Source organism: Euleptes europaea, chromosome 5, assembly GCF_029931775.1.
Source record: "Euleptes europaea isolate rEulEur1 chromosome 5, rEulEur1.hap1, whole genome shotgun sequence".
Taxonomy (NCBI): Eukaryota; Metazoa; Chordata; class Lepidosauria; order Squamata; family Sphaerodactylidae; genus Euleptes; species Euleptes europaea.
The window spans coordinates 81422594-81436608 of NC_079316.1; the positions used below are offsets into that span (position 1 = coordinate 81422594).

General features: G+C 43.3%; 1 protein-coding gene across 1 annotated transcript in view; it reads left to right on the forward strand.

The window, feature by feature from the left end:
- PLCE1 (phospholipase C epsilon 1) overlaps window positions 1-14015 on the forward strand; it is a 152453-nt gene that overhangs the window by 85605 nt on the left and 52833 nt on the right. Inside the window, 7 exon segments of the mRNA XM_056849540.1 lie at window positions 1998-2673; window positions 3090-3272; window positions 5074-5191; window positions 7943-8093; window positions 10483-10605; window positions 10871-11007; window positions 12477-12715. Of these exon segments, the coding sequence (XP_056705518.1) occupies window positions 1998-2673; window positions 3090-3272; window positions 5074-5191; window positions 7943-8093; window positions 10483-10605; window positions 10871-11007; window positions 12477-12715 (1627 nt within the window).

Consider the following 14015-nt stretch of genomic DNA (forward strand, 5'->3'; position numbering starts at 1 on the left):
TAGACTACTTGTGTTGGCCTGGATATTGTGGCTGTTATGCTGTGCAGATTGGATTTTGTTGTGTCTGCTTTATTGCCTGTTGTTGTAAGCTGCTCTGAGCTTCAGAAGTGCAGGATAAACTTAGAAACCCCAATGTAATTGTAAATTAAAGTAAAAAAACACCTTCTTTAATATGACACAGCTTCAAGTGACATAATCTTACTGTGTCCTACTGCTTTTTCAGTTTTAACTTTCTAATTTGTTCATTTTTTATTAGTACTCTGAATTAAGCCATTTAATTTACACTGCAGGCATTTCTTGCAGGTGGAATACTGCCTTGACTCATTTGGCTTCTGAGGATGCCTGCTGTGGCCCTTAACACAATTCTCCTACAGGAAGGCAGCCTATTTTCTTACCTTTCATTTGACTTAATTATTTTATTTGAGCCTTATAACCTTCATTTTTAGATAGGTTTGGGTCCAGTAGCACCTTAGAGACCAACAAGATTTTTGGGGTGTTGCAAAGAAGGAATTCAGGGTGCAGAGGTACTATGCAGATTATAATCAGCTTGATTAGAGCAGAAGGGAAAAGCTTTGGGGGCAGAAAATTCACATCTGTTGTGAGATTAGAATCTGTAGATTACAGTTTCAGCTCTGGGGGAATCCATTATTCTGAACTTGTGAATGCATTCACATTCAGCAATATCGCATTGTAATCTCCCCTTGAAGCTTCTGCGTTTGAAGTCTGCCACTCTTAGGTCAGCAATGGAATGACCTGGAAGATTAAAGTGTTTTCCCTCAGGTTTTTGAGTGTTGTGGTATTTTTGTGGTCAGATTTGTGTCCATTTGTTCTTTTGCGTAGGGAGTGACCTGTTTGTCCCTACCCCCAGGCTGAATATGGACATAGGATTCTTAATCTCACTGCAGATATTAATTTTCTGCCCCCAAGCATGTCCCCTCTGCTTATAATCTGCATAGTACCTCTGCATCCTGAGTTCCTTCTTTGCAACGCCCCTCACATCTTCTGACTGGGATATAAGGACGCAGAGACCTCCATTCCGTTCTATATCTAATGAAGGAAACTTTGATTCTTGAAAGCTTATACTTCAAAAATGTTGTTTGCCTCTAAGGAACTAATGGGACTCAAATCTAGCTGTTCTACTGCAGGCCAACACAGCTATCCTCTGAAACTCCCGTTTTTATGTTACTGCACTGGCAGTTTGGGCAGGCATGTACTAGTTTATAGTTTTATAAGGTTAGGGCCTGTTATAAGAGTGGGCAACAGACAATGGAAGAGCTGAATGTGTAGCCTGTGACGGCAAGAGAGTCTACCCAGTTCGCAAATAGGACCTATATCTTGGACCTTCTACTACCTTCCCACACCCTTCTCCTTTCCAGTGGCCTTAGGGACTGGAAGGAGACAAATAGTGTACATGGGCAAAAGGAAGGAGAAACCCAGTAGACAACTTTGTCCTATCAGTTACTTTTCCTCTGTGAGTACAATCTACAGTTGCCTGAAATACATATAAGTTATGTGTGTGTGTAAAGTGCCGTCAAGTCGCAGCCGACTTATGGTGACCCCTTTTGGGGTTTTAATGGCAAGAGACTAACAGAGGTGGTTTGCCAGTGCCTTCCTCTGCACAACAACCCTGGACTTCGTTGGCGGTCTCCCATCCAAATACTAACCAGGGCTGACCCTGCTTAGCTTCCGAGATCTGACGAGATCAGACTGTACCATGCTGCCTTCCCTCCTACCATATAAGTTATAGATCTATACAATTGGACCACCTGGTTACTTGTATGGAGTGGATGTCATTTCTGCAATCTGAATAAACATCATGGCCTTTTTAGGTTTAAGCAGGAGATTTCTTCTTTTATCAAACAAGATAATTTTTCAGAATCTTAGCATGTATGCAAGGGGGGTTCAAGGCATATTATGCAGATGTGTGTGGAAATTATGAGGGAAAGTTGATTGACAACGTGTGGCAATAAGAAACCTTGTTGTATCTTGGTTTGCAGGTTTATCACTGGAGATCTGTCGGATTCTGAAAGTGACATATTTGAACAGTCCAAGGAATGGACCTCACAGGCCGCTGAAGAGCAGCAGCAAGCTTTCACTCACGGAATAGAGCTTATTCCCTGGTACGTGCTGTCAATCAGAGCTGATGTCCACCAGTTCATGCTGCAAGGGGCAACAGTAATACATTATGACCAAGAGACACATTTTTCAGCGCGCTGCTTTCTTCAGCTCCAGCCTGACAACAGCACATTGACATGGATGAAATCCAATGCTGCTTGCTCTGCAAATTCTAAAGTGAAAATGAACACGCTGGGTAGCACTTCTGAACTCGGTAAATTTCAATTTCTTAGCAATACTGGATTAAACGGACTGGCGGAAGGCTGCTTGGACCTGTTTTCAGCAAAAGCTGTGTATATGGGCCACTCTGGCATTGATATACATGCGGTTTGCATCCAAAATAAACTTTGCAATATGTCCCTGGAAGAGAATGGTGTGACACTCTTATACGGGCTGCAGACTACTGAAAATAAGTTGTTACACTTTGTGGCTCCAAAATACACTGCCAGAATGCTTTTTGATGGATTGCTGGAACTAATGAAAGCTGTAAGAAAAATGAAGAAATTCCCTGATCAGAGAATGCAGTGGCTGCGGAAGCAATATGTCAGCCTCTACCAGGTAAAGTGAACTGTGATATAATATGTGCCCTATGAGTAGGGTCGCCAACCTCCAGGTACTAACTGGAGATCTCCTGCTATTACACCTGATCTCCAGCTGATAGAGATCAGTTCCCCTGGAGAAAATGGCTACATTGGCCATTGGACTCTATGGAATTGAAGTCCCTCCCAAAAACCTCCCGCCAGAGGTGAAGAGAGACCTGGAAATCCTACCTATAAGGCCCACTAAGTGATCCATTTTCCCTTCCCACCCCTGTTGCTTCCATGTTTTTCTCTTTGTGGTAGCTGATGAGGCCCTAACCCTGGCTACCCCATCTCCTTGTGGTACTGTGCAAGCACAAAATGAAAAGAAATAGAAGAATTTCTCTTTAAATTCTGTAGCTTGTCCATTTTGATAACACTGGGGACTTTCATTAGGAGGATGGCAGATACGAAGGCCCAACTTTGGCTCAAGCTGTCGAGTTGTTTGGAGGGAGACGCTGGAGCTCAAGAAACACCAGCGCAGGAAACATGGCCAGAGGCACAGAGAAACCCAACGTGCAAAGGAACAACACTCTGGGAATAAGCACAGCCAAGAAAAAGAAGAAAGTGCTCATGAGGGTAAGGTTTTCACTTACTTGATGGTATTGCATTGCTGATTTTAAGCTTTTTTGTGCATTTCCCGCATAATTAACTTCAGCAACAGAGATAAAGATGCATTGTAAACAGAAATGATGCACTGTTCCTTGTTTGCATTCATTTATATAACGGAAGTATAATTTTTGCATACATGTACAGATAATACAGATAGTACTTAGAGAATTCTGGGTGGTATTTTTTTGACATGAATCAGGCCTTTGTTCTGTATTAAGGAAATGGAAGGAAAGGGTCATGCATCTGAAGGGTGCACATTATTTTTGCCTAGTCTGGAAATGTCACTTCTCCCTGCCAAGCAGACGAATTAAATGGGAAAGCAGATCAGCTAAAATCAAGTTCCTGAACCTACTAATGATCTGCTGGAGCTGCTAGGGAAAAAAGTGATTAAATAATCATGAAAGAAAACCTTCCCTTGTCCCCCCACGTAAGTTCAAAAGTGCATCTTTAACAGACATTTCAACAATGGGTATTTTCCAAGGATTACATTTACAGAGCAATTCTAAGGGGGGGATGTGAAGGGCCTGGAAACGGTGCTGCCGCCTGAGAGCCCCAGTGCAGCAAGCGGGAAATGTTATTTTCCCTAAATCTCCGTGAAACTGCTCCATTCAGTTTCACGGGGCTGCGCCACCATTTTTGCTGGTGCAAATTCGCACCAGCAAAAGGGTGCTTTCCCGAGGTGAAAGGGCTCAAGGAGCTGCCTAAAGTCAGCCCTGCCCACGGGAACACCCCCTTTGGCACTGGTGCGAGCCCTTGTACCAGAGAAACACTGCCGCAGCGACTGCACCGGCACCCATGTATGGCACTGTTGCACAGCTCCTCAGCACTGCCATAAGTGGCCCTGTGCTAGCGTTAGTGCCAATTTAGCCGGCAGAAGTCTCACTAACGCTGGTGCAAGGGTCACGCTGGTGCCAAACCCTTTTTGCCCCCCCTTTTCAGGATTGCTCTGCCCGTGTTCAAAACACTGTCTTGTATTTTTTTAATAATTTTTTTTGCAAAATTTATGGTGATATATTTTTTGAAAGTGTGTATTGCTAGTTTCACTTCGGGGAAACTTTTAAAAAGCCTACAGAATGTGTGTGAAACACACATGTTTAGATCTGTTAAAATTATGCCATTTGGTCTAAGCCAGCAGTTCCCAAACGTTTTGAGTCATGGAGCACTTTTCAGGAGAGAAATTCATCACGGAGCACTAATTTTCACCTAGCACCTATGTGCTAAACTGAGTGACAGTAGTATTTTTCTTTCCAAACTCTTCATGGAGCACTAGGAGATGTTTCGAAGAGCACCAAGTGCTCCGTGGATCACAGTTTGGGAACCGCTGGTCTAAGCTATTGTGTAAGAGTGTTGACAATTCAAACACTTGAGCAGTTGGTTTGGTAAGTGTTACAAATAAGTTGTCTCCCCACCCCCTTGTAAAGCCTTGAAATGATGACCAAGGAGTGGAATCTGGATCCAGCACAGCAAACACTCAAAGATTTCCTTATTCAAATAGTCTAAAACCTTTGAAGTACTTTAAGGAAACCAAACCAAAACAAAGCAAACTAAAAGATGAGATTTGCCGTCTTCTGTGTAAAATGAAAACATATTAATAATTTGCTTCCACGTGACACTCGCCTCATTCCTACCTCAGAGAAATTATAATGTCTTTTTCCCAAATAAATGTTTTGTAACTTTGAAAATAGATGGCAGTTGACGCCTAAGAAAAGCGGGTTAGAAATCTCTTTGCTAAACGAATAAGCTGTTATGATGCAATATGTTTTTAAAGGGTGAAAGTGGGGATGGCGCCGATGATGAGATGGTGACGCGAAAAGCCAGACCATACAAAGAAAATCGGAGCAGAAGTGGCTCAGACCCTCAAGATATTGATGAACAAGAAGAAACTGGTAACTGTCATTTGTTTTTGCCAAGGATCCAGTACATCCACTGAGTGTGTGGAAGCGCTGGTTCCCCCCCACACACCTTTATGGCTGTTCCCAACTTTTAGGAATGGCTCACTGAGCAACATGGGGTGTGATGGTGTAAAAGGGCCTTGGAAGCTCTGCTGTGCATTCAGCGTGGTGTGGTGGTTAAGAGCGGGGGTTTGGAGAGGTGGACTCTAATCTGGAGAACCTGGTTCGATTCCCCACTCCTCCACATGAACGGCGGATGCTAATCTGGTGAACCGGGTTGGTTTCCCTGCTCCTACACATGAAGCCAGTTGGGTGACCTTAGGCTAGACACAGCTGTCTCAGCCCCACATACTCTTTACCTTCTCTCTCCCCCGGGATTCTTTGAAAGTTGTGTGGTAAGCCATGCACCCCAGTTCCTGAAGCCTTAAGAGATTGCCTTCTTCTTGTGAGAGTTTGGCCATCATTTCTGTTGCATGCGCAATTGCGATGGTGGCCAAACTGTCATGTAGGGTTGCCAGCTCCAGGCTGGGAAATACCTGGAGATTTGGGGTGGAGCCTGAGGAGGGAGGGGTTCAGAGAGGGGAAGGGTCTTCATTGCCATAGAGTCCAATTGCCAAAGCATCCCTTTTGTACAGCTGAACTGATCTCTATTGGCTGGAGATCAGTTGTAATAGCAGGAGGTTTTCAGCTATCACCTGGAGGTTGGCAACTGTACTATCATGAGAGGAGCAATCTTGTCAAAATTCAGGAAGCCCTCCAGGGCATGCACAGCTTGCCATGCTATTTGTAAGAGTAGTGGAATGGTAGGGAGGGCTATTTCTTCCAGCTCTTGGGTGGAGTTGATCAGCCTCTGCTGTTCCTTAGGACATAATAATGAAAGTTAAGGGTACAGTAGAGACCTTAAAAAGCCCTTCCAGTAGCCCTTCCTAATGTATTTTAGAGGAACAAATTTTATTATTACGCCACCAATTCACGCCACAGGCAATGTTTTAACAATGATGATGCAAAACGATGCTGCCCAGTTAGCCTTCTATAACAACATCCTGCATTGCTACTCCATATTGGATGACCCCCAGGGTGTCCCCATGGCAGGTACCAACATTTGTGATTGGGTGTTTTTAGTGTGGCGCTGCATCAGATAAGCAATCAATTTGTCCAAATTCTCCCCGTGGTTTAAGCTGTTTTAAAGGGTTCATGTCAGAGCTTCATATCTGGTCAGTATCCCCTGCCACAATCTCAGAATAGTTTTCACCTCAATCCAGTTTCAAACCATGACAACGCCTTTGCTAGCTGGACGTTACTCCCAAACACCATGGGCCTCTTGTCTATGAATTTGTGGGGCCGCAGTTCCAGAGGACCTAATGCATTATATTTTATTCTGTACTCTTTATGCAGAGCCCAGAACTAAATTTCTTACAGAGCTTCTAAATGACGTACTCTTTTCAGATTCTGAGAAGCTGCTCTTTCTCCTCTCAGAGGCCAGTCCAGTTGTCTCCTACAGAGTGTCACTCTTTGCCTTAGCAGCCGAGAAAATTCGAGCCAAAGCTGTATTTAATCAGTGCATTTAATGCATTTAATGACTAGCATTTTGGTCAGACTGTTTTAATGTTATTATTTATGTCTAGGTTTTATGATAGATTGTAATGGTCTTCGGACGCAAACAATAAACTTTATCATATTGTACTGTATCATATTATGATTGTCATTGAAAATGGTTATTCTAGTCATTCCCGTGTTGCTGATCCAGCTGTTTATCTTGGTTGTTTGTTCCACTCTTTTCTATTTTCAGTTTTGCCTTAGGGCTCTCATCCTCATTTAAAGGCTGTTGCCTGAAAGGTTTTAATTAGTGTGGGGAAATTACTGCATGTATCTGGGGTAAATTGAGAGTTTAAAATTGAAATAATACTTGACTTTTTATTTAATAGAGAATTGACCTGTGTTATGCTCAGCATGAGACACTCAATTAAGGTGTTGATTGGACTGTTTTTTGTCAATTTTAAGCAGCATAACAAGATGGAAGATTTTGAGTTGCCTTAGCCCCGTGGCACAGAGTGATAAGCTGCAGTACTGCAGTCAAAGCTCTGCTCATGCCCTGAGTTCGATCCCGACAGAAGTCGGCTTCAGGTAGCTGGCTCAAGGTTGACTCAGCCTTCCGAGGTCGATAAAATGAGTACCCAGCTTTCTGGGGGTAAAGTGTAGACAACTGGGGAAAGCAATGGCAAACCATCCTGTAAACATAGTCTGCCCAGTAAATGTCGTGATGTGACATCACCCTATGGGTCAGTAATGACCCAGTGTTTGCACAGGGAACTACCTTTATCTTTTTCCCTTCAGTACATTTACTTTGCTTGACAAGCAGTGTTATATAACATGAAGAGTTGCGTATTTTTTCATAAATGGCCCCTATAAAGTAGTTCTACCTAATTTATGAATACTAGTCATGATGCATACCCCTTCTCTCCAGGATCAGAAGAGCATGCCTATTATATTAGGTGCCTTGGAACACAGGCAGGACAATGCTGCTGCAGTCGTCTTGTTTGTGGGCTTCCTAGAGGCACCTGGTTGGCCACTGTGGGAACAGACTCGAGGACTTCATGTGCCTTGATCTGATCCAGCATGGCTTCTCTTATGTTCTTATGTTCTTCTATATTTTGTGGAGATCATACTGATAGCTCACATAAGGCTTTTAAGGAGAGGAGTATTATTAACCCATAAAAGTTAATGATGCAAATCTGTTTTCTTCAGAATCAAATCTTACTGGTACCAACATTCTGCCTTCCAAAAGAGCGCAATCTTTGTCTACCTCATCTTCATCTAATGTAGCGTCTGGGTTACCTTCACCTGTCAGGCCTGTATCATCTCCTGTGATGTCATCTTCAACAAAAAGTCAGTCTAGGTAAGGAGAAAATATGACTTTGGGTTTTTAAAACTGACTGTAACGATAACGCTTAGCCTTTTACTAGCACTGGCAGCAACACTGAAACATGCCAAATCTACAGATGCACCTGGGATTTCTTTCTAGCTTCCCTCATCAGCAGCCCTGTTAGCTGACCAGCAGCAGACTTCATTTCAAGGTATTCATTTGCATTGTGTGAGCAAAAATTAGATTAGTCTTAGATGCCCCTGTGGAAAATTTAGGCACCAAGACCTTGGGAGTCACAGCCATTATTATAGAGTATATTTTTAGAGAAAACTGGAGAGGAAACTAATATTTGCCAAAAGAAACATTACATTCCCCCCCTCACTTTTCAATAAATATATGCTGCAGCTGGGCCAGCGAGCTCCACGGCTCCATCCAGTTTGTCTAGAACAGGATTCTGTTTTTAGTTGCAGCATGACAAACCTAGCAATGGAGAGTTGGGTCTGAATGTGAGAAATTCAGGTTCAAATCTACACTCAGCCAAGTTGCTTACTGGGTGGCCTTGAGCCCTCTCTCTTTAAAGAGATAATCATTATCTAGACCAGTGGTTCCCAAACTGTGCTCCACGGAAACGTCTCCTAGCGCTCCGTGAAGAGATTGGAAAGAAAAATACTACTGTCATTCGGTTTAGTATATAGGCGCTAGGTGAAAATTAGTGCTCCGTGACAAATTTCTCTCCTGAAAAGTGACTCAAAAAATTTGGGAACTGCTGATCTAGACTATCTTGATGGCCTGTCTAGGAGAGAGATCTTTAGAGCCAGATCACTGTCTCTCAGCGAAGCTTATCTCATAGATAGTGGTTAGAAAAAAGTGTGAACTTTACATATATGTCTTTGAGCTCTTTGTGGAAAGGGCAGAATAAAAATATGATAGATAAACCCTATGATTTCCCTAATTGCAGTTGAAATAGGCCACTAAGGGCTCAACTAGATGAGACAAAAATCGGACCTCTTGGTCTATAAAATGTAAACTTCAAGCTTGTGGAGCCTCATTTTGCCTCAGGGCTATGCAGGAAAGGGGGCTTCAATGTTCATTTGGTTTCTCTGTTGGAAACCAGCTCCCTGCTCTACTATCAGTATTTTCATGGGAAAGATATATGTTCACCCGAGAATCAGGGCCAAACTACATGAGACATTTTTTATTGAGTCCGGTCCAGGTTCTGGTTTTTTAATGAGTTGGGGGCATGTGGTAGCACCAAAAAGGGGCAAATAATACTCCCCTTGGGCTGTATTGGCTTGGGAAAGCAGCGGGGGAGAGAGGGAGGAGCCCCTCGTCCCCTTGTGCCATGATTCTGAGCTGTCAGGAAAAAAATGCAAAGCACCAGAGGTTAAAAGGCATTTATCTAATAACTTGTAGTGACTCCAAAGTTTTACAAACTAGTAGTAACAACAAAAGTTCAAATAAATTGCAAAACATATATTATAGTATACACATAATGAGCAAATGCAAAAAGCAAAAGTGTTGATAATATAACACAAAACCACAACAATATGAGCAAAAGCAAAAACAAACATGTTGATAATACAACACAGAACCACAATGACAGGTCTGCCGGCTAGTATCCCGTTTCAATATCCTTCTTCGGACTGTAATCTTGACATTCAACAACAAACAGAAGTATAACTAATACAAATATCACAAGTTATATGTATAAGAAAATTTAATAGTCAAATGAAGACTGTTCAGCCATTCAAAAAAAATTGATTGTTTAAAATAGCCTTTTTATGTGTGAAAAAGTTTGGAATAGAGTATCTGCTTAATAAAACATTAACGGACCCTTTTACAACCCTCTGAATCTAGGGGTGCCAATTCTGGGTTGGGAATTCCTAAAGATTTGGGGATGGAGCCTGGGGATGGCAGGGATTTTAGCAGGGCATAATGCCATAGAGTCCACCCTCCAGAGAAGTCATTTGCCCCAGGGGAACTGATCTTTGTAGTCCGGAGATCAGCTGTAATTCCGAGAGATTGCCAGGGCCCACCTGGAGCTTGGCGATGCTATCCGAATCAGATGGTAGTTTCCCTTGGTCTGCAAGCAGGAGTTCTAAAATTTAATGGCCCCCCAAAGGCTCCGTGGAGAACTTCCATGACATGCTGCATTTCTGTCTTCATGGAACTTTCTCTTGGTGGAATATTCAAATGTGCAGCCTTCCACTGGCACCTGAAGGCAATGAAAAACATGGCCTCTTGATTTTCTTTCTAGAGACAGCATTTGAAGGAGAATAAATGCAGAATCATGTTACAGCGTTAATACACAGAGTCAAGCCAATTGCAGCCAGTATAAATTACAATTTTATGTACATACCTGCTGTTGGTCCCTTTATCTAAACATGGAGCAATTACAGCGGTCTCCTTTTTTCTCTCTTAGTGCATGGAGCAGCAGCAGCTGGCACGGACGGGTTAAAGGAGGATTGAAAGGCTTCCAAAACTTTATGGTTTCTGACAGCAGCATGACTTTTGTTGAATTTGTAGAGCTCTTCAAGTCTTTCAGGTAAAATCTGTTTTGTCAATTCCTAGCCTCTGAAAAATTTGTGCTATGGAAATAACACAAATAACACGCCGCGGAAGGGGGTGTTCCTGGGGTGAAAGGGGCTAGGTGGCTGCCTAAAGGCAGCTCCGCCCCCAGAAATGCCTCTCGGGACGCCAGCACGAGGACTTGTGGCGGGTGGGCACCAGCGGGTGGCTGCGCTGGCGATGCAGCTCATTAGTGCCGGCGATAGTGCCCATTATCATAAGACATAATTTGTACATCGCAGTGTTCGAAGCCGCAAGGATCTGAAAGATCTCTTTGATATGTATGCTGTACCCTGCAGTCGACTGGGTTCTGATTCTGCTCCGCTGTATACCTCTCTAAAGATTGATGAGAATGCTAATGGCCTCCAGCCTGATTTAGGTGAGAAATACTGATTCAACTGTATGTTTAAATTATATAGGATTCAATTGCCTAATGCCAATTCAGACGTAATGCAAAAACGTGGTTAGTTTGTTATGCCAGGATTCAGCTAATAGTTGTTCAAATCCTGGTTTGTCTGGGCAAATCTGGTTTCATTTCCCTCTTTCCGTCGGCTGAGGGGAAGGGAGGTGTTACTGGAGAACAAGCCAGGATTAACTCAGGGTACTTGGATGCAGATATCATGTGAAACCATAACTAAGACTAACAGTGCATTCCTAAGGGGGGGTATTTCCGCAGTGGCTGGGAGAAGTGCAACCACGATGCCTCCTAAGAGGCTTCCTGGTTGCCGCGGAGTGAAATAAATGTTGTAGGAGGGGTAAAAAACAAAATAATGCCGAAAAGTCTCCATAGGGGAAAGCAGGGCTACGCCACCTAAAAAGATAGTGTGGCCACGCCACCACGGAAGGGGGTGTTCCTGGGGCGAAAGGGACTAGGAGGCTGCCTAAAGGTAGCTCTGCCCCCAGAAATTCCTCTCGGGACGTCAGCACAAGGACTTGTGCCGGGTGGGCGCCAGCAGGAGGCTGCGCTGGCGATGCAGCTCTGCCCCCCGTGCCGGTGTTAGTGCCCATTATCACGGGATAAATGGGCACTTACGCCGGCATGGGGGTCACGTCAGCTTCTAAGCCGATTCGGGCTCTCCTTTAGGAATGAGCTCTTTATCAAGTTCAGGTCCTGGTTCGATGGACCCCAAATACCCATAGTTAGTGGAATGGGCTGCAATCCAGGCAGTCACACCAGCCTTTTGTTTGTTTAATTAAGCCAAAGTTTCCCAAAATGTCTCCACTGAGCCTTTCTCTCAAATTTATCTGTAAAATGAGCATAACAGTGGCTTACTGAGGTGCTGTTGAGCAGAAAAGTAATTGAAGGTCTAAATTTTTTCCAAATTAAAAAGAAATAATAATAATAATGCTTATCAGCACAACAGTGCACTGAAATGAATGGGGTTTGATCGTACGTGACTGAGAATGGGATTGCAGTCCAAAAACAACTGTTAGGAACAACTGGAATATGCTAGTTGGCATAGGAACAGTTCTTCGGGAAGTATGCCTTCAAAAACTACTTTGAATTATTTTAAGCAATAAGATATTTTGACACACATACTAACAGTAAACATTTAGAGTCAGGCGCCGGCTCACATAATGTTATGACAAAACTTCCCAATTCAGAGATCCCATGTAATTTATACCTTTTAGGATTTTATCTTAACCTTACCAAAAGCATCGTTCAGTGTGCTCAGATATCTTTAATATCAGTTAGCCTTGCATTTTTGTTAATCTTATTCTTGAAATGTATGCATTTCAAGCTCTGATATTCCTGACCCACATCATTTAGGGCATTAAAGGTTGATATCAGCATTTCACAAAATATTTGTCTTTTCTACATTTAAAATATTTGTGATCATGTTTTAGATTTACTGACAAGGAACATATCAGATTTGGGATTGTTCATTAAGAGTAGGCAGCAGCTGTCAGACAACCAGCGACAAATATCTGATGCTGTTGCTGCAGCAAGCATTGTTACTAATGGTACTGGAGTCGTGAGCACCTCTCTAGGAATATTTGGAGTGGGCATCCAGCAACTCAATGACTTCCTAGTAAATTGCCAAGGAGAACACTACACCTACGATGAAATCCTCAGTATTATCCAGGTTAGTAATGCAAAGATACTGGAATGTGTCTATTCACAGTGCTTGACCACCTTTTCCAGGTGTTTCCCCGTATCTCTAGTATTTTCCAAAGTTGTGGGCTGACCCAGGGTTTTGCAGTGGTGCAGCAACATGTGCCGTGATGGTACAAGGAAAGGTGCCAAATTCAGATGTGGGATTGCAGTATCACTAACCAAAGAACAAAGACAACCATCCAGCCACAGTTCTTGTGCTGTTGAATGTGTGGGAAATCAATGGGAAGGAGTTAATATTCATGATGCAAGCTGAGCATCTCAGTGGCACTGGCCAAGTCTCTTGGGTCTCATCCTTCCCACATATGAACCAAGTTCACACCTTGAACACATTTGGCATTCCCCTTGTGTTGTGTGTTGCAGAAGATCAGTCATGGTGTGCAAACCGTATTTCAGGTTTGCCTTTCGCGATCTCCTCTTTCTCCTGATAGGATTTTAAGGAACCCCAAGAAATCTGTTGTAACTGTTGCTCTCCTCCCTCTCCCACCACCAGCATGCCTAGTATTAAGTGGTGTGTGTGTGAGAGAGAGATATTTGAGTTCTCTGCATTTCCAGAGAGCTTGGAAGAGTGGGGTTGCTGTCTTAGGGTATGACAAATGGTCAACACACCTTCACATTCTTTGCACATTGCAGAAGACTTTCAGGTCTGTCACTTCCTGTTGGACATTGGAGAAGTTTGAAAGCAGCAAGGTGTCTTACGTTGCATCGTGGGCCGGAGATGCTGGAAGGAGCACAAGAGCCTGTGGGCACTCCTCACCTTCACTGAAGTGCAGCTGGGGTTCTGCCTCCCTAGCCCCTAGAGCCAGCTTGGTGTAGTGGTTAAGAGTGCTGGTTTGGAGCTGTGGATTCTAATCTGGAGAACCAGGTTTGATTCCCCACTCCTCCACATGAGTGGCAGGCGCTCATCTGGTGAACCGGGTTGGTTTCTCCACTCCTACACATGAAGTGTTTTTGCAACAGCAGAGCAAACTGTGAATGGACTAAAAGCTTCAGAAAGAAAAGGGGGACGTTTGAGGCCATTTTCCTTCCTCTTGTTGCAACCCACATGATATTTTGTTGCAGAAGATCCCCGAAGCCCTAGTAACAGCTTTAGGGAGGGATAGGGGTTACTGGGGGGGGGGGGGAAGAAGGCATTAAAAATATCTTCTACAAGCTAGTTCCATTTACAAAAAAACTTAGATCTAACCAACTTATATTGTAAAAAACAAAAAACAAAACAAAAACCCAACCTTATACCTGAAAGTGTTTCTTTAAAATTACCCTGTTCATTT